The following is a 27024-nucleotide window of genomic DNA, read 5'->3' as shown; positions in this document are numbered from 1 at the left end:
TTTGCTTGTGCATTGACTCTTCAGCAATTGCAGCTTTCACATACTCTCCTATTGCTCTTCTCTCTTTCAGCCCTAGTTCTTGATTTGTAGGTTCCATTTTGCATTTCGGTTTGTAGTCTGTCCATTTCTTTCTTTGTATCATCGCTGCTCTAGTCGCAATTTTCCCACTCGTTCTCTGTTCCATGCAATCAGATCTGCCTTTACTTGTTTCAGTTTTCTCATAAATGTGTACATCGGATTGCCAACAGCCTCCATATCCCATGCCTTCCCTACAATTTCTTTAAACCCCTCCTCCTCTGTCCAGAAATTGAAGAACCGGAAGGTTTTCTTCTTCTGATTTCTTTGTGAACATGTGTACATCACCATGGGTGAGTGGTCTGATGTGGCTCCTGGATTCAAGAACTCTGCCTCAGTGTCCTCAAACTCAGAAATCCATTCCCCATTTACTAGCACTCTATCCAGTTTCCTCCATATTCTTATCCTCTGCTTGTTATTCCACGTGAACTTGTGCCCCTTGTATCTTAGATCCACCAACCCCGCCATTGTGACACAATCTAGTAAGTCTTCAAAGTGTACAGTCCTTGTTTCAGTTCCCCCAATTCTTTCTTGTGCATTCAACACTGAATTGAAGTCTCCCAATGCTATCCAAGGTAAAGTGGTAGCCGACATATTGACAAGATTATTACACATAGCTCTCCTTTCATTCCTGTCATTTGAGGCATACACAACCGTAATTAGAAATTTCTTACCATTGTTTAGTGTGCCCTCCATTGTAATGCTCATGTACGTCGCTTGAGAATCGGTTCCATTTACACATCGAGGCATTCCACACCAGCCATATTCTGCCCAAATCATCTTCACGTAGTTATTTTTCCGGCTTCGGCCACTACAAACTTTATTTAAGATTCTCTCCACATTCTCTTCTTTTACTTTCGTGTTTCCGGTGAGCCCCATTATTCCTATATCATACTTCCTAATCAACTCTCTTACCTCATAATGTTTGAAACTCATGTTAAACCCCCTCATATTCCAACATCCTATATTTATCATCATTGAGAGGAGTTTAGTTTGATTAAGGAAATAAACCTATTTCCTTCATGTGATGTTCCTGCCTCCATATTCTCTTGTGTTACATCATATTCTATCTCTCGAACCTCCTTCTGCCCAGTTTCCTTATTCTTATCTTTGTTCGTATTTCCTTGCTTGTCCCTCATCTCATTCCCTTCCTTTCCTCTGTTCTGATTTTGTACCATCATTTTCATTTTAGACGTCTCACTCTCTGCCTCTGTTTCCTTGTCAGCAATAGTTTCCGCTATTTGAACTATCCCTTCTCGATTCTTTGCTGTGTTTCCTACTTTCGGTCGTTGCCACTCTTCCTCCTCGATGACATTGTGCACCTCTTGCACTTCCATTTCTTTCCCCTCATCTTGTGTTACTAGCTTCCCTTTCTCCACTTCCTCAACTTTTTTCTTTTTTGATCCACACTTCCTTTGTTACTGTGGTTTCCCTTTTTCTGATTTCTACCTTCTCACAATTGCTAAATGTATGCCCAAACAGTTTACAGTGCGTGCAGCAGGGCGGCTTCCAATTGTACTCAAAATCAATCTTGATTTCTCTCCTCCTATCTATCACAACTGGCAGCTCTTTTGGGTATGCGCAATCTGCCTTTATCTCAATGCAAACCCGCGAAAAACTTGTTCTCTTTCTATCTTCCGTTAACTTATCAGTGAACAAAGGATTTCCAATAGCACTCCCTACCTGACTGAACCCCTCTTCATCCCACAATTCCATTGGGTATTTCTTCATCACTACCCATATCGGCATAGTTTTTAACTTATTTGCATCGTCATCCTCCATGAGCGGTTTCCATGGCACGATAATCACCAACTTGCTAGCAATGTGGAGCGACCCTATATCCAACACCTTTCGGACGGTCATCTTCACTTTCAAATTCAAAAGTGAACATGGTTTCCCCATAAGGCAGCATGGTGAAACCACTCTTCAGCCTCCATGTTCGACTTACAATCTCCCTGACATAAGCGAAATTAGGTCTCTTCCCAACAAAGCTACCTACCACTAGCTTCTCAAATTTTTTGTGCAAGTGCTCGAAACTTTTCGATTCCACATGAAGTATTGGCTTGCCATTCACTACTGTTGGTGGTATAAACTTCAAGCTCTTCTTCCCCACATTCACCCTTCCTAGCACATCAGCCCATGATGGTTTTGCTGCTGTTTTCCCCTTTTCTGCGCTTCCTATTTCTTCCACATCATTTTGTTCTGCACCTGTTGCTTTCCTTGTTGAATCCTCTTTTCTTTCTACTCCAGCAGGTTGTGTCTTTATTACCTCCACTTGTGGTTGCTTCTTCTCTACTATAAGTTCCTTCTCCAAACTCCCTTGCTGTGTCTGTTCTTTTTGTTGTAGTGTACTATGGCGTGTCAGACCATTGTTAGTGCCCCTGAACTCCTTTCCTTCTCCCCCTAATCTTTTCTGATCTTCAGCCAAATGATACTCATCCTCTCTAACTTCAGCCCTCTTAGTAATTTTTTCCTCGTTATTTTCTGTCTCTCTAACAAAAAGTTTGGATGCATCTGTACCTTCTGTGTTATTTTGCGTTTTCTTATCTTGCAGCTTTAGATCTTTCTGAGCACTCATATCTCTGTCGTTTTGCTTCATACCTAACTTTCCCTCATCTCCAATTTCAGCAATACGTGCTACCACTTTATACTGTTCATCGTCTTCTCTAGATACTCGCCTGTTTAGTTCTTTCAGATCCACTTTTCCAGGCTTCTCAGCATTTGTATTTCTAGAGTTTTGCTTGAAGTCGGACACTTCCTCATCTCAATCCGGTTATCTGGCTACCCCTCGATGTTCTAGAGTTTTGATTTGTAACGACTCTCTGGGTTCTCCTTCTTCTTTAACTTCTTTAACTGCCTCTAGTAATCTATAGGCCTCTTTTAGAAGTTCATCCTTTGTTACAGCAACAGGCGTCCGTTCATCTTCTCCAGCTACACCCTCTTTCTTATCCAGCCTTTTTCTAAGCTTTTCCAAAGAACCTTGGCCATATTTGTTCAATAACGCACTCCTGAGTACTTCTATGTCCTCATCCTCATCACTCGAGTCCACATCTCGCTGTGCATCATCAGGTATCTCCACCCCAGGCTGGTGTGCTGGGGTTCTGGCAGACTACAACCCTAAAATCTCTTGTTTTTGCATGTTTTTTGTATTTTTTTTTTGAAAAGACTTAAATACCCCTAAGTTAAAAAATCACCCTATTTTTGCCACCATTAAAGCAAAAAACTAATCGCCTAGATACGTTCAATAAAGTGTTTTACATTCATTCAATCAATCAAGTGTTTTGCATTCATTTTAATTGATCAGTTCCAAAATATGCATTTTTATTCTCTTGTAATGCTTCAATTGTGTCAAATTAAATGACTCTTGTTTAGTTGTTAATGGGGACTTCTAAGGGGTGATTTTAAACCTTTGGGGTATTCTCGTCTTTTTACCAAAAAATTAGGAAAACATGAAAAAACCTCACGGTTTAGGTAGTTTAGATGATGCAAACCCTAGCACACCAGCTAGGATTAAGTAATGAAGGAGATGATTCTCGACCGAGAAACACACTGAGTGAGGAAGCGGGACATGGAGTTAATGACATCTGTACTCAGCAAAAGGTATGGAGAGGGTTCATTGGAGAGGTTTAGGGAAAGACTAAACCGCGGAAAGATTAGATCTGGAAATACAGAACGCAGTAGGATGGATGATTTTGCTTTGGATATAGCACTGAAAATCCATGAGGAGGAAGGTAATGAATGTAAGTCACCTGGCACAGCAATACTGTACGACAAAGAAACCGTTGAGAAACTACAGAATGAAGTAGAACAATATTTCAAAGCAACGAGAGTATCGGGAATAGAAGTGGGATCGAAAGTGCAAGGTGAGAAAGTGAAAGGCAATGCTGATCGTGCAAACCTAGAGATAAAAAAAGAGGTGATAGATGCGAAGGAAACACAAGATACACTAGTTAAGATACAGCAACATACTGAGCAATATTTCACGGAGGCAGAAGGGCATAAGGGCAAAAGGGAAGTTCTGGAACAGATAGGTAAAGGGCCTGAGATGGAAAAACAACCAAGAAAAACGCAAGAAACTGGGGTAAAAGTGCTGGAGATAGCACAAACTTGGGTGGAAACTCAAGAAAATATGACAGAACATAGCGGTATTGAGGGAAAGAATGTTGAGCGCATAGAACAAGCAAAAGGCATTATGAAAACTTCCTGGGCAGAGATAATCGGGAAGAAGGCTGCGGGAAGTGCAACACTGGCATACATTCCACCATCTATAGTGAATGGGAAGCCAATCATACATGTTAAAAGTTCGCAATTCTCCGAATACAACAAGAAATTTGAAAATCTTGTAGTTGGATCTTTTGTAGGTAGAAGATTGAATTACAATTATGTGAAGGACATTGTAAGCAGAACGTGGGGGATTAAATTTTTTGTTATGAAGCCTTATGGTGATGCCCCTCACGTTCAAGTTTGAGAAAGATGATGACAGACGATCAGTGCTCGATCTTGGCTCGTTTCACATCGCCAGCCAACTGTTTGTTGTAAGGCCTTGGAAGCTTTTCGTTGAGGCCGAGACTAGAGAACTCCGCACGATTCTGGTATGGGTGATTGTCAAAGGGTTACCAATGGAATTATGGAACAAAGATGGGTTCAGCCAAGTAGGAAGTGTTGTAGGAGTTCCTATGTTCACGGATAAGCTTACTGAGAACATGGCTCGAACAGCCTATGCAAGAGTGTGTATCGAAATTGATGCGAAGTGCTCATACCCAGAGGATGTACCAGTTATACTTGATCAATGAAGGGCGTATAAGGTGTCATTCGAGTACAATTGGAAGCCACCGCGATGCAAGGGTTGTGAGGTATTTGGGCATACTGATCAAGCATGCCACAAGAAGACGCAAATGGGTAAAGATGACTCCAGTAAAGTGTGGCTACAGAAGGTAAAAGATGAGAAGAAAGATGAATCCATAGAAACACAGGATATGCATAAAGAGAAGCAACAGCTGAAGCTAAAAGCCGTAGTTATAGATACTCAAGAAGTGGTCGAAGTGACCAACATTGAAGATAGTGAAGGCTAGGAATCGCCAAGCAAGAAACATCGGTATAGAGCACGAGGGGTACAAGAAGAAGGGAGTTCGAGGGTGAATGATGAACAGAAGCATGAGGTTAAAACCATAGAGAAGGAAGGAAGCAAAAATGATACACAAACAGAACAACACACCAAAGTCACAGAGACAGAGGTGGGCATGGATATCCCAGCAAAGGTAAAAACAGCGAGCACAAAGACAGGACTACCCAAAGCAAAGGAGATTCGAAACATAAAAGATACCAACCCTCCACAACAAGCGGGTAACAGGTTCAAATGTCTAGCAGAGAGTACTGAAAATGGGGCAGACAAACAAGTGGCCAAGGAAGGAATGCAAAACAGAGTAGTAGGGAGGAGCAGCAGTAGTAAGGCAAAAGAAGGGACCATAATGAGTCTCCTTACCCACCCCCACTCACGTAAATGATAAACTTATCGTGCTGGAATGTGCGGGGGTTCAACAAAGCTTTTAAGCAAGTTGAAGTCAGGGAGATGGTTCGAAAGTATGATGTAAGTCTCATGGGTATAGTGGATACTAGAGTAAAGAAAAAGAACAGAGATAGAGTATTTAACAAGGCATTTAACCAATGGCAGATGGAAGGTAATTTTTCTGGAAATGAGGTAGGCAATATTTGGGTTTCTTTGGAACCCTAGAATATGCCGCGAACAGTTCGAGGAAGGAAGGACGCAACAAGTAACTGTGGAGGTGGCTACGAGTGCAGGAGAAGAACTCATTGTGACTATAATTTATGCCAGCACTGACATGGGTACTAGAAGGAATCTATGGAGAAGCATAACAGATTTGGCATGCATTGTACACAAGCCGTGGCTGTTGCTCGGGGATTTCAATTCGATACTAAATTCTCATGAGAAATCAGGAGGAATGGAAGTAAGATCGATCCACTTTGAAGATTTAATGAACTGTGTCAACTCGGCAGGGCTAGTGGACGTCAGATACAGGGGAAACTTATTCACATGGAGCAACAAGCAAGTGAATAGAGTGAGCTGCAAACTGGATAGAGTATTGGGGAATTCAGAGTGGATAGGAGAGTATGGAGACTATGAGGCTGAGTTTTTAAACCCAGGTGCAACATCAGACCACTCGGCCATGATTGTCACCTCAATGACACAAAGGAACCAGAAAAAGAAAGCTTTTCGATTTTTTAATTTCTGGTACAAAGAGGAAGGGTTCATGCAAACAGTGGAGGATGCTTGGCGAAGTGAAGCTGTTGGAAACCCAATGTATGTATTCATGAAAAAACTCAAACTTACAAAGGCAACTCTTATTCAGTGGAATCGAGAGAGAGAGTCGGGAATGTGGTAAGCAGAGTCAAAGAAGCAAAAAAAGAGATGGACTTGATACAAACTGATTTACAGACATCACCTCAGGACCAAGCTCTTATCCAGAAAGAAAGGGAAGTTATTAGAACCTACGTCCAAGCTGCTGTTTCGGAAGAGGGCATGTATAAGCAGAAATCTCGGGACTAAGTGATAGCAGTGGGAGACAATAACACGAACTATTTCTTCAAGTCCATGCAAGCTAGAAGAATAGTTAATAAGGTCACATGTTTGAAAGATGCAGCTGGAAATGTGATACAAGATGTAAATGAGATTGGGGCAGAATGTGTGGAGTTCTATACGGGGAGTATACAAGCCTAATAACATGCATCAGATGGAATACTCTGTTTTCGATGAGATTGGGCCACGAGATCAGATCTGTGGGGAAGACTATGAACAACTACAGAAAGAAGTCACAAGGGATGAGGTCACTGAAGCACTGGCAAACATTGGAAATGAAAAGGCACCGGGTAGTGATGGATTTTCATTGTTTTTCTTCAAATGCACTTGGAGAATCATTGGTGATGAGTTCATGAAGGCTGTAAGGAATTTCTTCCACTCTAACCAGATGCTAACCGAGGTAAACTCAACATGCATTACGTTGATTCCTAAAGTTCAAGTACCTATCTCCCTGGGTGACTATAGACCGATAGCCTGCTGTGGGGTGATGTATAAGTGCATAACTAAAGTAATGACACGAAGGATGAAGGAGGTGATGCCCAAAATTATCAACACTAACCAGTCCGCTTTCATAACTGGTAGGAGTATACAGGATAATATCTTGTTGTCTCATGAGATCATGCATAATTATCATCGAGATACACAACCACCCAGATGTGCGGCAAAGATAGATTTGAGAAAAGCTTATGACTCTGTGAGATGGGAGGCTATTGAGTTTGCGATGCGAAAAGTTGGTATGCCAGAAAGATTCATCACATGGGGCAAAGTGTGTGTAGGAACAGCTAATTACTCTGTCATGATTAATGGGGCATCTTATGGGTATTTCAAGGGTAGCCGCGGTATTAGGCAGGGTGACCCCCCATGTCCCCCTACCTATTTGTGATGGTTATGGATTTGTTTTCAGAAATCATACTGTATAGTGTGAGAAGGGGGGAGTATAAGTTACACTATAAATGTGAAGAACCTATTATTACTCACTTGTCATTTGCAGATGACCTGATGGCGTTCTTACATGGGGACTTGCACACAGCAATGACTCTCAAGAGAAATCTAGAGGTGTTTAAAAGGGCATCAGGACTGGAGGTAAATTTTTAGAAAAGCAATGTGTTCTTTGCAAGAGTGGATGACAATAGTAGTCAGGCTATTGAGGCAGCTCTTCAATTCGAGAGGGGTGTATTACCAGTTAAGAACCTTGGCTTGCCTTTAATTACTACAAGATTGACATCGAGGACCGCAAATTCACTAGTACAGAAGGTCACAGGAAGAATCCAAAGCTGGAAAGGGAAGTTACTATCTTATGCGGGTAGATTGCAATTGATAAAATCAGTGTTGAATAACCTGAGTCTGTATTGGATAGCTGCTTTTACAATCCCACAAAAGACTATAGATGACATAAATAGACTATGTAGGAATTTCTTATGGACAGGGCCAGATTGCTTACAGTCACATGCACTAATTGGATGGGAAAACACATGCTATCCGTATGACGAAGGAGGATTGGGCATTAGAAATTTGGGAAAGACAAATCAAGCTACCATTATGAAACATATATGGAAGATCATTACAAAAGCAGATACATTATGGGTACAATGGGTACATAACAACTTGATAAAAAACAGAAACTTCTGGCATCTCAACATTCCTCAGGACTGCTCTTGGAGTTGGAGAAGTATTCTCAAGGTCAGGAAGGAGGCAGCACAGATAGCTACTCATCAGATAGGCAATGGTCAATCCACTAACTTCTGGCATGATCCTTGGCACCCAGCTGGGATTCTCCGAGATAAGTTCCCGCTAGCTCTACTATATGGCTCGACTTGCAACTTGCGCTCCACAGTGTCGGATGTCATAGAAAATGGAGAATGGGCTTTTCCAAACAATGTCAGGGTACACTTGAGAGAGATTATTCAGCAGATTGAAGAAGAGGTAGAAATTATGGCGGATGAAGACAAAACAGTTTGGACAGCAACCATCAGTGGAGAGTACACCTTGAAGGATACTTATGAGAGTTTGAGGGGCATCAGACAACCAAAGCAGTGGAGTCACCTAGTTTGGTACTCGAACAAAATACCTCGCCACTCATTCATTAGCTGGATGGCGCTGAGTGGAGGCATCAAGACATTGTAGAAGATGAAAGAACGAAAAGTAGTGGTAATGAGATATAAAGCGCCTTTTCTTTGGCGCTGAAATCGAAACTGAGGAACATCTCTTTCATGAATGCTTCTTCACACAAGCTGTTTGGAGTACTCTACTCAAACAGATGAGATATAATAGAATACCAGAGCTGACATGGCAAGGTGAGTTACAATGGATACAGGATGAGACGAGAGGGAAAGGAGCTAAACAAGATGCAGTTCGCCTGGTATGGAATGGGTATATGTATTGGATTTGGCTTAACTAGAAATGAGAGATTTTTGAGAACAAAAGACATATGCAGCTCAGGTAGAGCACACATTAATGAAAGACGCAAGAATAAAACTGGTGTCGATGAATATAAAAATGGAGCAAAGTCCAGGTACGCAGCTGTTCAAGGAAACATGGGGCATTGATGTTGATATTCAATTGACGCAGAAGAGGCTTTGCTCTTGGGAGAGGGTAGAAAATGGAATTGTAAATCTCAATATTGATGGAACATTACAAGGGGCCAATGGAGGATGGGCTGCTGTAATTCACAATGAGAATGGAGAAGTTCAAGTGGCTAGCTATGGCAGATCGAGCAAGAGGAGCATCGACTTAATTGAACTTCAAGCAGTGGAGCAAGGACTGAGGATGGCGAAGGGAAAGGAAATGAAGAAGATAATAAGTACACAGACGGACTCACAGACCGTTTTGTCTTACCTTACTAAGGACAAATCACATCCGTGGCAAGCAGAGAAGCTGATTAGAGATATTGAGCAAATGAAGGTAGAACTGGATTATTTTTGAATTACTCATGTATGCAGGGAAGCTAACAAACTAGCTGATGCATTAGCTAGTAATATACCTGCAGTCAGTTATATAGAGTTAATTCCTAGTTCTTTCTCGGAAGATGTAAAGAAAATTATTTATGATGATGCAAGAGGAAAAAAATATGTGAGAGAATGTAACAAGCTATGATTTTTATTTTAATGAAAAGGGATAGGGGACCTCTCAAAAAACCTCGCTTTCCAATAAAAAAAAAATTGTGTCAAATTAAATAATCAATAATGTACAAAACTCATGTTTGTATCGCTTTTTCAAGATACAAGCCTATTCTGCACCAAATACCTCAAATGACGTGATCTAGAGCCAAAAGGAGACTAAAAGGGACCTTCTGGGACCACTGAGAAAACGTCCCTAAAAGACAACGGTTCAAGTCAACAGTCAAAGGTAAAAGTCAACGGTCAAAGATAACTTAGGGGTCCAAAACTCAATAGCTCAGTAAACAGTACAAGGATTCAAAGACCAAGGACTCAACTCAATCCTTTCCAAGACAAGGACTCCATGTTTTGCATTCATACTAATGCAAGCTCACTTATAGACCCGTTCATTCAATCAATCAAGTGGTCTGCATTAATTCTAATGCAAGCTCAAACGTAGATATATTCAGTCTAGTGTTTTGCATTCATTCTATTGCAAGCTCGCTTGTAGACGTGTTCATTCAATCAATCAAATGGTTTGCATTTATTCTAATGCAATCTTGCACTTAGATGCATTCAATCAAGTATTTTTTATTCATTTTAATGCAAGTTCACACGTAGATGCATTCAATCAAGTGTTTTGCATTCATTCTAATGCAAGCTCGCTTGTAGATGAGTTAATTCAATCAATCAAGTGTTTTGCATTCATTCTAATGCAAGTTCACTAGTATATGCATTCAATCAAGTGTTTTCCATTCATTCTAATTGATCAGATCCAAAATATGTGTTTTATCCTCTTGTAATGCTTCAATTATGTCAAATTATATAATCAATAATGTACAAAACTCGCGTTTTTATCGCTTTTTCAGTATACAAGCCAATTCTGGACCAAATACCTCAAATGACATGATCTAGAGACAAAAATAGCCTAAAAGGGACCTTATGGGACAACTGAGAAAAACTGCTGAAAATCACAAGTCAAAGTCAAAGCCAATAGTCAAAGTTAAATGACAACTCAAGGGTCCAAAAGGTCAACAGTTGAGGAAACGCTCAAGGCTTTATGGACCAAGGACTCAACCCTTTGCAAGACAAAGACTCCACGTTTTGCATTATTCTAATACAAGCTCAGACATGGATGCATTTAATCAAGTGTTTTGTATTCATTCTATTGCAAGCTCGCTTGTAGACGCGTTCATTTAATTAATCAAGTGGTTTGCATTCATTCTAATGCAATCTTGCTCGTAGATGCATTCAATCAAGTGTTTTTAATTCATTCTAATGCAAGTTAACACATAGATGCATTCAACCAAGTGTTTTGCAATCATTCTAATACAATCTCGCTCGTAGATGAGTTAATTCAATCAATCAAGTATTTTGAATTCATTCTAAAGCAAGTTCACTAATAGATGCATTCAATCAAGTATTTTGCATTCATTCAATCAATCAAGTGTTTTTCATTCATTCTAATTGATCAGATAAAAAATATGCGTTTTTATCCTCTTGTAATGCTTCAATTATGTCAAATTATATAATCAATAATGTAGAAAACTCATGTTTTTATCGCTTTTTCTGGATACAAACCTATTCTGGACCAAATACCTCAAATGACGTGATCTAGAGCATAAAAGAGCCTAAAAGGGACCTTATGGGACAACTGGGAAAAACAGCGAAAAAGTCACCAGTCAAAGTCAAAGCCAACGGTTAAAGTTCAAAGACAACTCAAGGGTCCAAAAATTCAACAGTTCAGGAAACACTCCAAAGACCAATGACTCAACCCTTTGCAAGACAAAGACTCCATGTTTTGCATTATTCTAATATTGCTCACACATCGATGCATTTAATCAAGTGTTTTGCATTCATTCTATTGTAAGCTCGCTTGTAGATGCGTTAATTCCATCAATCAACTATTTTGCATTCATTCTAATGCAAGTTTTTTTTTTATAATTATTTTTTATAAGCAAGTTCACAAGTAAATACATTCAATCAAGTGTTTTGCATGCATTCTAATTGATCAGTTCTCAAATATGCGTTTTTATCCTCTTGTAATGCTTCAATTATGTCAAATTATATAATCAATAATGTACAAAACTAATGTTTATATCTCTTTTTTAGGATACAAGCCTATTCTGGACCAAATACCTCAAATAACATGATCTAGAGCCAAAAAGAGCCTAAAAGGGACCTTATGGGACTACTGAGAAAAACATCTAAAAAGTCACCAGTCAAAGTCAAAGCCAACGGTTAAAGTTCAAAGATAACTCAAGGGTCAAAAAATTCAACAGTTCAGGAAACACTCCAAGGCTTCAAGGACCAATGACTCATCCCTTTGCAAGGCAAAGACTCCACGTTTTGCATTATTCTAATACAAGCTCACACATCGATGCATTTAATCAAGTGTTTTGCATTTATTCTATTGTAAGCTCGCTTGTAGATGCGTTAATTCCATCAATCAAGTGTTTTGCATTCATTGTCATGCAAGTTTTTTTTTTCTTTGATCAGCAAGTCCACAAGTAAATACATTCAATTAAGTGTTTTGCATTCATTTTAATTGATCAGTTCTCGAACATGCGTTTTATCCTCTTGTAGTGCTTCAATTATGTAAAATTATATAATCAATTATGTACAAAACTCATGTTTTTATCGTTTTTTAGGATAGAAGCCTATTCTGGACCAAATACCTCAAATGATGTGATCTAGAGCCAAAAGGAGCCTAAAAGGGACCGTATGGGACAACTGAGAAAAACTGCTGAAAAGTCAGCAATCATAGTCAACAGTCAAAGTCAAAGCCAATAGTTAAAGTTCAAAGACAACTCAAGGGTCCATAAATTCAACAATTCAAGAAACACTCCAAGGCTTCAAAGACCAAGGACACAACCCTTTGCAAGACAGAGACTCCACGTTTTGCATTATTCTAATACAAGCTCTCACATCGATGCATTTAATCAAGTGTTTTGCATTCATTCTAGTTGATCGTTTCACAAACATGCGTTTTTATCCTCTTGTAGTGCTTCAATTATGTAAAATTATAAAATCAATAATGTACAAACCTCATGATCTTATCGTTTTTTAGGATAGAAGTCTATTCTGGACCAAATACCTCAAATGACGTGATCTAGAGCCAAAAGGAGACTAAAAGGGACCTTATGGGACAACTGAGAAAAAGTGCCTAAAAGACAACGGTTAAAGTCAACAATCAAAGGTAAAAGTCAAAAGTTAAAGTCAACTTAGTGGTCCAAAAAACTCAAAAGCTCAGGAAACACTACAAGGCTTCAAAGACCAAAGACTCAAGTCAACCCTTTACAAGACAAGGAATCAATGTTTTGCATTCATACTAATGCAAGCTCACACGTAGATGTATTCAATCAAGTGTTTTGCATTCATTCTAATGTAAGCTCAAACGTAGATGCATTCAGTCAAGTGTTTTGCATTCATTCTATTGCAAGCTTGCTTGTAGACGCGTTCATTCAATCAATCAAGTGGTTTACATTCATTCAAATGCAATCTTGCACGTAGATGCATTCAATCAAATATTTTTAATTCATTCTAATGCAAGTTCACACATAGATGCATTCAATCAAGTGTTTTGCATTCATTCTTATACAATCTCGCTTGTAGATGAGTTAATTCAATCAATGAAGTGTTTTGCATTCATTCGAATTGATTGAATAAAAAATATACGTTTTTATCCTCTTGTAATGCTTTAATTATGTCAAATTATATAATCAATAATGTACAAAACTCATGTTTTTATCGGTTTTTCAGGATACAATCCTATTTTGGACCAAATACCTCAAATTACGTGATATCGAGCCAAAAAGAGCCTAAAAGGGACCTTATGAGAGAATTGAGAAAAACTGCTGAAAAGTCACCAGTCAAAGTCAAAGCCAACGGTTAAAGTTCAAAAACAATTCAAGGGTCCAAAAATTCAACAGTTTAGGAAACACTCCAAGACTTCAAGGACTAAGGACTCAGCCCTTTGCAAGACAAAGACTCCACGTTTTGCATTATTCTAATACAAGCTCACACATCGATGCATTTAATCAAGTGTTTTGCATTCATTCTATTGTAAGCTCGTTTGTAGATGCGTTAATTCCATCAATCAAGTGTTTTGCATTCATTCTAATGCAAGTTTTTTTTTTTTTTTTTTCAGCAAGTTCACAAGTAAATACATTTAATCAAGTGTTTTGCATTCATTCTAATTGATCAGTTCTCAAACATGCGTTTTTACCCTCTTGTAGTGCTTCAATTATGTAAAATTATATAATCAATAATGTAAAAAACTCATGTTCTTATCGTTTTTTAGGATAGAAGCCTATTCTTTACCAAATACCTCAAATGGCGTGATCTAGAGCCAAAAGGAGACTAAAAGGGACCTTATGAGACAACTGAGAAAAAGTGCCAAAAAGACAACGGTTAAAGTCAACAATCGAAGGCTTTTCAACAGTTAAAGTCAACTTAGGGGTCCAAAAAATCAAAAGCTCAGGAAACACTACAAGGCTTCAAAGACCAAAGACTCAACTCAACCCTTTACAATACATGGACTTAATGTTTTGTATTCATACTAATGGAAGCTCACACGTATCTGTATTCAATCAAGTGTTTTACATTCATTCTAATGCAAGCTCAAACGTAGATGCATTATGTCAAGTGTTTTGCATTCATTCTATTGCAAGCTCGCTTGTAGATGCGTTCATTTAATCAATCAAGTGATTTGTGTTCATTCTAATGCAATCTTGCACGTAGATGCATTCAATCAAGTGTTTTTAATTCATTCTAATGCAAGTTCACACATCGATGCATTCAATCAAGTGTTTTGCATTCATTCTAATACAATCTCGCTTGTAGATAAGTTAATTCAATCAATCAAGTGTTTTGCATTCATTCTAATGCAAGTTCACAAGTAGATGCATTCAATCAAGTGTTTTGCATTCATTCAATCAATCAAGTGTTTTCCATTCATTCTAATTGATCAGTTCCCAAATATGCGTTTTTATGTTCTTGTAATACTTCAGTTGTGTCAAATTAAATAATCAATAATATACAAAACTCATGTTTGGATCACTTTTTCAAGATACAAGCCTATTCTGGACCAAATACCTCAAATGATGTGATCTAGAGCCAAAATGGGACTAAAAGGGACTTTATGGGACAACTGAGAAAAAGTGCCTAAAAGACAACGGTTAAAGTCAACAGTCAAGGTAAATGTCAGTGGTCATAGTTAGCTTAGGGGTCCAAAAATTCAATAGCTCTGGAAACACTACAAGGCTTCAAAGACAAAGGACTCCATGTTTTGCATTCATACTAATGCGAGCTCGCGCGTTCATTCAATAAATCAAGTGGTTTGCATTCATTCTAATGCAAGCTCAAACGAAGATGCATTCAGTCAAGTGTTTTGCATTCATTCTATTGCAAGCTCGTTTGTAGACGCGTTAATTCAATCAATCAAGTGGTTTGCATTCATTCTAATGCAATCTTGCACATAGATGCATTCAATCAAGTGTTTTTAATTCATTCTAATACAAGTTCACACGTAGCTGCATTCAATCAAGTGTTTTTCATTCATTCTAATGCAAGTTCACACGTAGCTGCATTCAATCAAGTGTTTTTCATTCATTCTAATGCAAGTTCACTATTAGATGCATTCAATCAAGTGTTTTGTATTTATTCAATCAATCAAGTGTTTTGCATTCATTTTAATTGATCAGATCCAAAATATGCGTTTTTATCCTCTTGTAATGCTTCAATTATGTCAAATTATATAATCAATAATGTACAACACTCATGTTTTTATTGTTTTTTCAGGATACAATCCTATTCTAGACCACTTACCGAAAAAAAAAAAAAAAAAAAATACCTCAAATGACGTGATCTAAAGCCAAAAAGAGCCTAAAAGGGACCTTATGGGACAACTGAGAAAAACTGCTGAAAAGTCACCAATCAAAGTCAAAGCCAACGGTTAAAGTTCAAAGACAACTCAAGGGTCCAAAAATTCAACTGTTCAGGAAACACTCTAAGGCTTCAAGGACCAAGGAGTCAACCCTTTGCAAGACAAAGACTCCACGTTTTGCGTTATTCTAATACAAGCAAACACATCGATGCATTTAATCAAGTGTTTTGCATTCATTCTAATATATTTTTTTTTTTTTTTTTTTTTTTTTTTTTTTTTTCAGCAAGTTCACAAGTGATTTACATTCAATCAAGTGTTTTGCATTCATTCTAATTGATCATATAATCAATAATGTACAAAACTCATGTTCTTATTGTTTTTTAGGATAGAAACCTATTATGAACCAAATACCTCAAATGACGTGATCTAGAGCCAAAAGGACACTAAAAGGGACTTTATGGGACAACTGAGAAAGAATGCAAAAAAGACAACGGTTAAAGTCAACAATAAAAGATAAAAGGCAACAGTTAAAGTCAACTTAGGGGGTCCAAAAGCTCACAAGCTCAGAAAACACTACAAAGCTTCAAAGACCAAAGACTCAAGTCAACCGTTTACAAGACAAGGACTCAATGTTTTGGTTTCATACTAATGTAAGCTCACACGTAGATGTATTCAATCAAGTGTTTTGCATTCATTCTAATGCAAGCTCAAACATAGATGCATTCAGTCAAGTGTTTTTCATTCATTCTATTGCAAGCTCGCTTGTAGACGCGTTCATTCAATTAATCAAGTGGTTTGCATTCATTTTAATGCAATCTTGCACGTAGATGCATTCATTCAAGTGTTTTTAATTCATTCTAATGCAAGTTCACACATAGATGCATTCAATCAAGTGTTGGCACAAGGAGGGACTAAGACTGGCCCTCCAAAAACCAAATAGCTTTATGATTTATGTAGGGTGCTAGAATGTCTGAGGTCTAAAGAAAGCTTTTAAACAGTTCGAAGTGAAGGATGTGATCAGGAGGAATGACTTAAGCATGTTTGGAATAGTGGAAACAAAAGTGAAGCAAAACAACATGCAAGAAGTACTTAATAAGTGCTGTAATGGATGGATGGTGGAGCATAACTATGAGTATAGCGAGCTGGGAAGTATCGGTGCTGCTGGAACCCACAAAACTATACCATGAACATGGTGGTGAAGGATGAACAAAGTATAACAATGGATGCTGAATTGGTGAATGGTAAGAAGTTTGTGTAACAGTTGTATATGGATCAAATGATAGAGAAAAGAGAAGAGAACTATGGAGGAACCTGATACAGATATCGTGTACAATACAGAAACCATGGCTTGTGATTGGTGACTTCAATTCAGTACTGAACTCTCAAGAAAGAGTAGGAGGGACAGACACACGACCGTATCACTTTCAAGACTTGCTGCACTGCGTGACAATGGCTGGTTTGGTGGACCTGAAATACTCAGGAAACTTTTTAACATGGAGAAACAAGCAAACCACAAGAATATGGAGGAAGCTAGACAGAGTTATGGTCAATGCTAAGTGGATCAATGAGTTTGGGGACACAGAAGCAGTGTTTAATAACCCAGGAGCAACCTCGGACCATTCATCAATGGTGGTGAAAACACTAAGGTGCAAAGGTCAGTGTAAAAAAACATTCAGATTTTTTAACTACTGGATTAAGGAGGAAGGGTTTCATGGGGTGGTTCAAGACGCATGGAATATCTCAGTGGTAGGAAACCCAATGTACACCTTCACGAAAAAGTTAAAGAATGTCAAAGGAGCCTTGATCAGCTGGAATAGAGAAAGAGGGAAGGCGGGTACAAGGAAAGAAGAAGCGGAGAAGGAGCTAAAAGATATATAGACCATGCTACAAACTCAACCATTGAATCAAGAGTTCATTTCAAAGGAAAGAGTGATCACAAGAAAATATGTCGAAGCCGCAGTGGATGAAGAGCATGAATGTAAGTAGAAATCTATGGACCAGGTAGTAACTCTAGGGGACAGTACACCAAGTACTTTTTCAATTCAGTCAAAGTTAGAAGGATGACAAACAAGATTACCTGCTTGAGAGATGTGAATGGAAAGATACTGGAAGAAATAGAAAGTATAGGGGAAGAATGCGTAAAATTCTACACAGAGTTATACAGGCCAGAGCAATTGGAGGAGATGGACTTCTGTATGTTAGATGAAATCCCGGTAGATCAGTTGGATCAAAATGCACAAGAAGAACTGGTAAAGGAAGTTACTAGGGATGAAATCATTGAAAGTTTATCTGACATAGACAATGACAAAGCACCAGGGAGTGATGGTTTCTCTTCATTATTCTTCAAGGCTACTTGGAGGATCATAGGCAATGAGTTTGCTAAAGCGGTGAAGAACTTTTTCAGGTCAGGCATGATGTTGCAAGAGGTGAATACAGCATGTATTACTTTGATCCCTAAGATACTAAAACCCAGTTCACTGGGTGACTACAGGCTGATTGCATGCTGTAATGTGATTTACAAATGCATAACAAAGATCATGACACGCAGAATGAAAGCTTTCATGTCTCAGGTGATTTCTCTAAATCAATCTGCATTTATTTCTGGCAGAAGTATACATGATAATATCTTACTTTCACATGAGCTGTTACATAACTACCATAGGGATCACGACCCTCCTAGATGTGCAGCCAAAATTGATCTAAGGAAAGCCTATGACACTGTAAGATGGGAGGCTGTTATATTTGCATTGACAAGAATTGGAGTACCGTTACAGTTCGTGCAATGGATTCAGAAATGTATTGAAACACCTAGATACAACATCATGATAAATGGTGCACCCTTTGGGCATTTCAAGGGCAAGAGGGGGATTAGGCAAGGAGACCCAATGTCACAGTATCTATTTGTTCTGATAATGGAGTTCTTCACTCAAATGCTCAGAAGGAAAGTGGAAGAAGGAGAATACCGACTTCATCAGAAATGCAGAAATCCACATATCACTCATTTATCATTTGCAGATGACTTAATAGCATTTATGAATGGAGATTTGGGTACAGTAAGAGCCTTGAAGGAAACACTAAGCAAGCTGAAAATGTGCTTGGGATTGCAAGTTAACCTATAGAAGAGCAACATGTTTTATTCTGGTATAGATGCAATGAGTTGTGCCCAGATTGAAAGTATCATTCAATTTCAACGAGGAGAATTACCTGTGAGATATCTTGGGTTACCATTGATAATGACAAGACTAAAGACCACTGATTGCATGCCTTTGATAGAGAAAGTCAGGAGAAAGATACAAGTATGGAGAGGTAGATCATTATCTTATGCAGGGAGGCTGCAGTTGTTGAAGGCAGTGCTAAATAACATGAGTATCTATTGGACATCGACTTTTGTGCTACCCCAGCAAACAATAGATGCCATTAACCAGCTGTGTAGGAATTTCTTGTGGTCAGGGCCGGAATGTGCTACATCTCACGCTCTTATCAGCTGGGATAACCTATGTTTTCCATATGATGAAGGTGGACTCGGGATTCGGAATCTCAGAACGTCCAATATAGCAGCAAATCTGAAACACATATGGAATCTAGTAAGTGGAAAAGAAACTTTATGGGTTCAATGGATTACACAAAATCTGATAAAGGATAGAAATTTTTGGCAACTAACAATACCCAATGATTGTTCATGGGTATGGCGGAACATCTTGAAGAACCGAAAGGACGCAAAGTTCATTGCACAGCACCAAATCGGAGATGGACGTGACACAAATTTTTGGTTAGATCCTTGGCATCCTATGGGTATACTGAAAGAGCATTTTCCATTATCTCTTATATATGATTCAACCTGTAGCATGAATGCATCTGTTTCAAACTTGATTGAAAATGCCTGCTGGAACACACCTTGGCACATTCGAGTGCATATGCCCGACATCATTACATACATGGAAGAAGAAGTGAAGGTGGGAAGAGGAGAGGACAGAATCATCTGGAATGCATCGTAGAAAGGAGAGTTCAATCTCAAAGACACATATGAGAGTGTGAGAGAGACAAAAGTTCCGATCTCGTGGCATAGTATCATCTGGTTCTCCGACAGAATCCCGAGACATTCATTTATAGCCTGGCTAATGCTGAGTAATGGTCTAAAGACTCTTGTTAGACTAAAGGAGTGGAAGAAAATACAAGACGATACTTGTGTACTTTGTTGGCGAGAAAGCGAGACAGAGGGGCACCTGTTTTATGAATGCACATACACACAGTTTATATGGCAATATGTTCTTAAATATGCAGGTTACAGAAGGTCGAGAGCATCCTCATGGCAATCAGAAATTGAGTGGCTGATACACGCGACAAAAGGACAAGGTTACAAGCAAAATGCAGTAAAGCTAATCTTTAATGGCTTTATCTACAAGGTCTGGCAGGAACGAAACAAAAGAATTTTTCAGCACAAGCAAGTCATGGCAGAGCAGGTGGGGAGAGAGATTATACAAGATGTACAAACCAAGTTACACTCGCTCAAAGGTAAAATGGAGGAGGGGCCTGAACGGAACAGTTTTATGCAAACATGGAATATAAATGTTGAACCTAAACATAAAAAGGTGCAACATTGTCATTAGGAGAGAGCTGGTACAGGCATATACAACTTGAACACTGATGGCACACTTCAAGGGACTCAAGGGGGATGGGCAGCAACTATGTGAGATGACAATGGCGTGGTTATTGCGGCAGTACATGGGAAATCAGATTACACTTCAATTGACTTGATTGAAATGCATGGGCTGCAACAAGGGCTTAGACTAGGAAGACGAAATGGATGCCAAAGAATTAGGGCGCAAACAGATTCGAGATGTGTAATAGCTTACATGAAAAATAAAGGGCAACATCCATGGCGGGCACACCACATGATGAGAGAGATACAGGGAATGATTGAACAGCTAGAAGAATTCTCTATTACACATGTGTTTAGGGAAACAAACAAGCTAGCAGATATATTAGCTTACAATATATCCACTGTTAGTTACATAGAATTTACTCAGAGTTCTTTTTCAGAAGATATGAAAAAGATAATTTATGATGATGGCAAGGGTAAAGAGTATGTACCAATGTAACCAAGCAATGATTTTATCATGAATAAAATAGGGGTAGGGGACCTCTCAAAAACCCTGTTTGCCTTTCAAAAACCAAAAAAAAACAAAAACAAAATCAAGTGTTTTGCAGTCATTCTAATACAATCTCACTTGTAGATGAGTTAATTCAATCAATAAAGTGTTTTGCATTCATTCTAATACAAGTTTACTAGTAGATACATTCAATCAAGTGTTTTGCATTCATTCAATCAATCAAGTATTTTGCATTCATTCTAATTGATCAGATAAAAAATATGCATTTTTATCCTCTTGTAATGCTTCAATTATGTCAAATTATATAATCAATAATATACAAAACTCATGTTTTTATCGCTTTTTCAGGATACAAGCCTATTCTGGAGCAAATACCTCAAATGACGTGGATCTAGAGCCTTCATGCATGGGGATATTGGAACAGCTGCATCCTTGAGAAGTACTCTGGAAACCTTTAAGCAGTGTACTGGACTGGAGGTAAATATAGAAAAGAGTTCTCTTTTCTTTGCAGGACTGGAGGACAATACATGTGAGGACATCCAAAGCATCATTCAATTTCCGAAAGGTATTCTGCCGGTGAAGTATCTTGGCCTCCCACTTATAACAACAAGGTTAACAGCTACTGACTGTGCTCCTCTGCTCTCTAAGGTGGCTATCAGAATTCAGTCATGGAAGGGTAAATCCTTATCTTATGCCGGAAGATTACAGCTAATCAAGGCAGTCTTGAATAATGTTAGCATGTATTGGGCATCATGTTTTATGCTTCCGAAAAGTATTATTGAGGAGATTAATAGACTTTGTAGGAATTTTCTATGGACTGGACCTGACTGTGTTACGTCCCATGCTTTGATATCTTGGGAGAGGGTCTGTTACCCGTATGAAGAAGGGGGTTTGGGAGTCAGAGACATAGCATCAGTCAATGAAGCAGCGAATCTAAGACATCTCTGGAATGTGGTGAGCAACAAGAACACGCTTTGGGTACAATGGGTACAGAAAAATCTTATAAAGAGGAAGGACTTCTGGCATATGGCTGTACCGAGGAATTGTTCATGGAGTTGGAGGGGAATACTAAACAATAGGAAAGAAGGGAAGATGATTGTAATGCATCAAATTGGGGATGGGCAAAACACGAGATTTTGGCTCGATCCTTGGCATCCAGCTGGGATTTTGAAGAAGTTCTTTCCACAGGCGTTACTCTATGACTCTACATGTAATCTGAATTCAAAAGTATCACAAGTTATTGATAATGGAGAATGGACAATACCACCGAATATCAAAATTCACTTGGCTGATATAGTATTGCAAATGGAGGAGGTGGTGGAAATAACAGGAGGAGAAGATAAGCTGATTTGGTCAGTTTCGATGCAAGGGAAGTTTAGCATGAGGGACACTTATCACCAAGTCAGAAACACAAAATCGATAACAGAATGGAGTCAACTTGTATGGTATTCGAACAGCGAAATTGATTTTCAATGAGGCCAGGATCAAGATGCAATCAATGAAAATAAGCATGGAACCAGGAAGAGAGATACAATTCTTAAGCAACGTCTGGAATGTTAGGATTGAAGAGAAGGTCACTGTTGGTAAAAAAATGCAGATGGGGCAAGGGGAAGAAGATGACATGCAAGTTTTGAATACCGATGGAACTCTTCAAGGAGATTTGGGAGGATGGGCTGCTGTAGTTAGAAATTCAAAGGGAGAAGTGAAAGCGGCAAGAAAAGGAAAGTCAAATTATGGAACCATCGCGTTAATTGAATTGCAAGGCGTGGAAAAGGGGCTGGAAATGGCTATAAGCCAGGGAATAATGAGAATAGAAGCACGAACAGATTCCAAAAACGTCATCTCATTCATCAAAGGCACAAGCACAGGACAACACCCATGGCAAGCAAGGAAGCTGCTAATGAACATTGCACTTTTGGTGGGAAAATTGGAGAAATTTAATATACATCATGTTTATAGGGAAGCAAATAAATTGGCTGATGCTTTAGCCAATAATGTACCGAATGTGTGTAATGTTGAAATTATCCCTAGTTCTTTCTCTGAGGATATTAGGAAAATTGTATATGAGGATGCTATAGGCATAGAATATGTGAGATTGTAACAAGCTGATTATTCTATAATTTATGAAAAGGGGTAGGGAAAAAAAAAAAAAAAAAAAAAAAAAGGGACCTTATGGGACAACTGAGAAAAACTGCAGAAAAGTCACCAGTCAAAGCCAACAGTCAAAGTCAAAGCCAACGGTTAAAGTTCAAAGACAACTCAAGGGTCCAAAAATTCAACAGTTCAGGAAACACTCCAAGGTTTCAAGGACCAAGGACTCAACCCTTTGCAAGACAAAGACTCCACGTTTTGCATTATTCTAATACAAGCTCACACATCGATGCATTTAATCAAGTGATTTGCATTCATTCAATTGTAAGCTCGCTTGTAAACGCGTTAATTCCATCAATCAAGTGTTTTGCATTCATTCTAATACACTTTTTTTTTTTTTTATCAGAAGTTCACAAGTAAATACATTCAATCAATTGTTTTGCATTTATTCTAATTGATCAATTCTAAAACATACGTTTTTATCCTCTTGTAGTGCTTCAATTATGTAAAATTATATAATCAATAATGTACAAAACTCATGTTCTTATAGTTTTTTAGGATAGAAGCTTATTCTGGACCAAATACCTCAAATGACGTGATCTAGAGCCAAAAAGAGACTAAAAGGGACCTTATGGGACAACTGAGAAAAAGTGCCAAAAAGACAACGGTTAAAGTCAATAACCATAGGTAAAAGTCAAAAGTTAAAGTCAACTTAGGGTCCAAAAACTTTTTTTTTTTTGGGTAAGCGGGGTTTTTTAATTAAGAGGTCCCCTACCCCTTCCTCATAGAGGAAAAAAAAGTTGAGTTATTACAATCTTAGATACTGTTTACCACTAGCATCTTCAAATATAATATTCTTTACATCCTCAGAAAATGAACTTGGAACTAAATCTATATAACTAACAGTAGGGATGTTCCTAGCTAATGCTTCTGCTAATCTGTTCGTTTCCCTGTATACATGAGTAATGTGAAAGTGCTCGAACTGTTCCTTCAAGTTTTTGATACTCCGGATCATTGCTTCTGCTGCCCAAGGGTACTTACTATTCCTGTTTAGAAATGATATTACATTTGTGGAATCAGTTTGTATCTCAATCTTCTTGATGCCCTTTCGCGCTGCCATTCCCACTCCTTGCTGGACAACTTGTAGCTCTATCAGTGCAATCTCTTTCATACTTGACTTGCCGTGACTTGCAGCTATGACATCTCCTTGATCATTTCGTAATGCTGCTGCCCAACCAGCTTCATTTCCTTGCAGAGTCCCGTCCGTGTTGAGGTTCCATATATCGATTACCGCTTTCACCCACTTACAATATATTTTTTTTTTTTCTGTTTGGCGCCAATATCTATATTCCACTTTCCATGAAGTTTTGAGCCTCAGGACCTGTCTCCATTTGAATGTTCATCCCCAACAATTTGGTTCTAGTGTCTCTGAACACTTCGTCAATCACTTGATGTGCATCAGCGTATTTGTTGTTGAAGATGCGGTCATTTCTTGCCTTCCAAATCTTATACATGAACGCATTCCACAACAATCTATATCCATCTTGTTCCCAACCTTTACCTCGTGTTACAGATTCCACCCACTGAATCTCACCTTGCCATGTATTCATAACCACTCTCACAAATCCCATTTTCTGAATTATCGCAACCCATACTGTACGCGCGAAGCTGCAGCTGTGAAAGAGGTGCTCCTCTGTTTCGATGCCTTGCCAACAGAGTACACATGTGTCTGTTGGCACTTTGTTCCATTCCTTCAGTCTCTGCAGAGTCTTTAGTCCCCCCTTTAAGGCCATCCAACTGATAAAAGAGTGCCTAGGGACTCTATTAGGGAACCAGACTAACTTACCCCATCGAACTGTTGGCTTGACACTCCTCAGGCTTTCATAAGTCTCTTTCATGCAATATTCTCCATGTAATGATGCCGTCCAAACCATTTTATCTTCCATCCCCATAATTTCCACTTGTTGTATTTCCTTTAAACTTCGGTAAAGTGTTTCGAGAATGCTACGTGGAATACTCCATTTCCCCTCCTCTATGAAATCGGATACCCGTTGTTCACATGACATGTCTTTGTCATACAATAAGGCTGAGGAAATTTTGCTCTCAGAATCCCAGACGCACACCATGGTTCATTCCAGAAGCTTGTCTCACATCCATTCCCAATTTGATGGCTAACTATTTCCGCTGTCTCCTTTCTTATCTTTAGGATATTGCGCCAACTCCACGAACAATCTTGTGGGATTTTTATTAGCCAGAAGCTTCTATCCTTGATCAAGTTCTTATAAAGCCACTTCACCCATAAGTTTTTTGCCCTTGTAACTATCTTCCAGACATGTTTCATAGATGCTGCTTTACTCACCATGGCTAAGTTTCAAATACCCAAACCTCCCTCTTCATAAGGATGGCAGAGGTTATCCCACCCTATCAGTGCATGAGACTGCGCACAATCTGGTCCTGTCCATAGGAAATTCCTACACAACCTATTAATATCATCAAAGGTCTTCTGGGGTATAGTGAACGAGGCCAGCCAATATACACTCAGGTTGTTTAACACTGCCTTAATTAACTGTAGCCTTCCTGCATAAGAGAGCAGCTTTCCCTTCCAGCTCTGGATTCTTTTAGCCACTTTCATAAGTAAAGGACAACAGTCAGTCGACCTTAGCCTTGTAGTGATTAAGGGTAAGCCCAAGTATTTCACCAGCAAGTCCCCTCTTTCGAACTGCAAGATTTGCTCAATTTCCATGCAGGTAGCATCATCCACTCCCGCATAGAAAATATTGCTCTTTTGTAGATTAACTTCTAGCCCTGACGCTATCTTAAAAACTTGAAGATTCTGCTTTAGCTGAGTAGCAGCCAAAACATTTCCATGCATAAACGCCATCAGATCATCTGCAAAGGACAAGTGTGTAATAATGGGATCTACACACTTGTAATGTAGTTTGTACTGGCCATGGCTCACACTATGCATCATGATATCAGAAAATAAGTCCATGACAAGTACAAAAAGGTAAGGGGAGATGGGGTCACCTTGTCGAATCCCTCTTCTTCCTCTGAAATATCCATAAGATGATCCATTTATCATGATGGAATACGACGCTGTTTCCACACAAGTTTTAACCCAGGCAATGAATCTCTCTGGTATACCCACTCTTCTCATGGCAAATTCCACTGCTTCCCATCTCACCGAATCATAGGCCTTTTTCAAATCCACTTTTACAGCACATCTTGGTGGGTGGTGATCACGATGATAATTGTGCATAATTTCATGAGATAACAAGATATTGTCCTGTATGCTCCTCCCAGTAATAAAGGCTGATTGGTTTGGATTAATCACCTTAGGCATCATTTCTTTCATTCTTTTTGTCATAACCTTGGTGATACATTTATACATCACACCACAGCAAGCAATGGGTCTGACTCTCCCAGAGAAGTAGGTATATGCACTTTCGGAATAAGAGTAATACTGGTGGAGTTTACCTCATTCAGCATTTGGTTAGAGTGGAAGAAATTCTTTGCTACCCTTATAAAATCTTCGCCAATGATTCTCCAGGTGCATTTATAGAAAAAGGATGAGAAACCATCACTTCCCGGTGCCTTATCATTGTCAATGTCTGCAAGGGCTTCTATAATCTCATCTCGAGTCACCTCTTCCTGTAATTGTTCACACTCTGCTGTTTCAAGCTGTTGCCTGGGTTCCATCTGTTGAAAAACACTGAAATCCACTTCTTGCATGTTATTTGGACTATATAGCGCTGCATAGAAGGCCACACATTCATCCCCAATATGATTACTATCCTGGACAACATCCCCATTGGCGTCTTTTAGGCATGATATCTTGTTTGTTACTCTTCTGGCTTGCATCAATTTGAAAAAATATTTTGTGTTGTTATCTCCCAACACAATGACTTGATCCCTCGATTTCTGCCTATACATATCCTCCTCTGAGATAACTGCTTTGACATGTGTTGTGATAGCTTCTTTTTCTTTTCTTATAAGTGCTCGATCCAGTGGTTGCGCTTGTAAATCAGTTTGCACCAAGTCCATTGCTTCCTTTGAGTCTTTAACTCTATTGACCACGTTTCCTACTCTTTCTCTGTTCCATTGTATGAGTGCAGTCTTAGTTAGCTTGAGTTTCTTCATGGAAACGAACATTAGGTTACCCACCACTGC

General features: G+C 38.9%; 4 protein-coding genes across 4 annotated transcripts; 3 read left to right on the top strand and 1 right to left on the bottom strand.

The window, feature by feature from the left end:
• Positions 1-5915: 5915 nt before the first annotated feature.
• Positions 5916-6476, top strand: LOC147504436 (uncharacterized). Its single transcript, XM_086605223.1, has one exon. It carries the CDS (start codon positions 5916-5918, stop codon positions 6474-6476), a length of 561 nt encoding a protein of 186 aa, XP_086461349.1.
• Positions 6477-6758: 282 nt separating this feature from the next.
• On the top strand, positions 6759-8794 carry LOC147504435 (uncharacterized). Its single transcript, XM_086605222.1, has 2 exons — positions 6759-7489; positions 7789-8794. The coding sequence occupies exons 1-2, from the start codon at positions 6759-6761 to the stop codon at positions 8792-8794; spliced, it is 1737 nt and encodes a 578-aa protein (XP_086461348.1).
• An 8307-nt stretch (positions 8795-17101) lies between these two features.
• On the top strand, positions 17102-17530 carry LOC147504434 (uncharacterized). Its single transcript, XM_086605221.1, has one exon. The coding sequence runs from the start codon at positions 17102-17104 to the stop codon at positions 17528-17530; it is 429 nt and encodes a 142-aa protein (XP_086461347.1).
• Positions 17531-24197: 6667 nt separating this feature from the next.
• LOC147504433 (uncharacterized) lies at positions 24198-24980 on the bottom strand. The gene has a single exon (XM_086605219.1). The coding sequence runs from the start codon at positions 24978-24980 to the stop codon at positions 24198-24200; it is 783 nt and encodes a 260-aa protein (XP_086461345.1).
• Positions 24981-27024: the final 2044 nt, after the last annotated feature.

The sequence above is a fragment of the Coptis chinensis genome, chromosome 4, assembly GCF_015680905.1.
Source record: "Coptis chinensis isolate HL-2020 chromosome 4, ASM1568090v1, whole genome shotgun sequence".
NCBI classification, from domain to species: domain Eukaryota; kingdom Viridiplantae; phylum Streptophyta; class Magnoliopsida; order Ranunculales; family Ranunculaceae; genus Coptis; species Coptis chinensis.
This window is presented reverse-complemented; position numbering and strand designations above follow the sequence as displayed.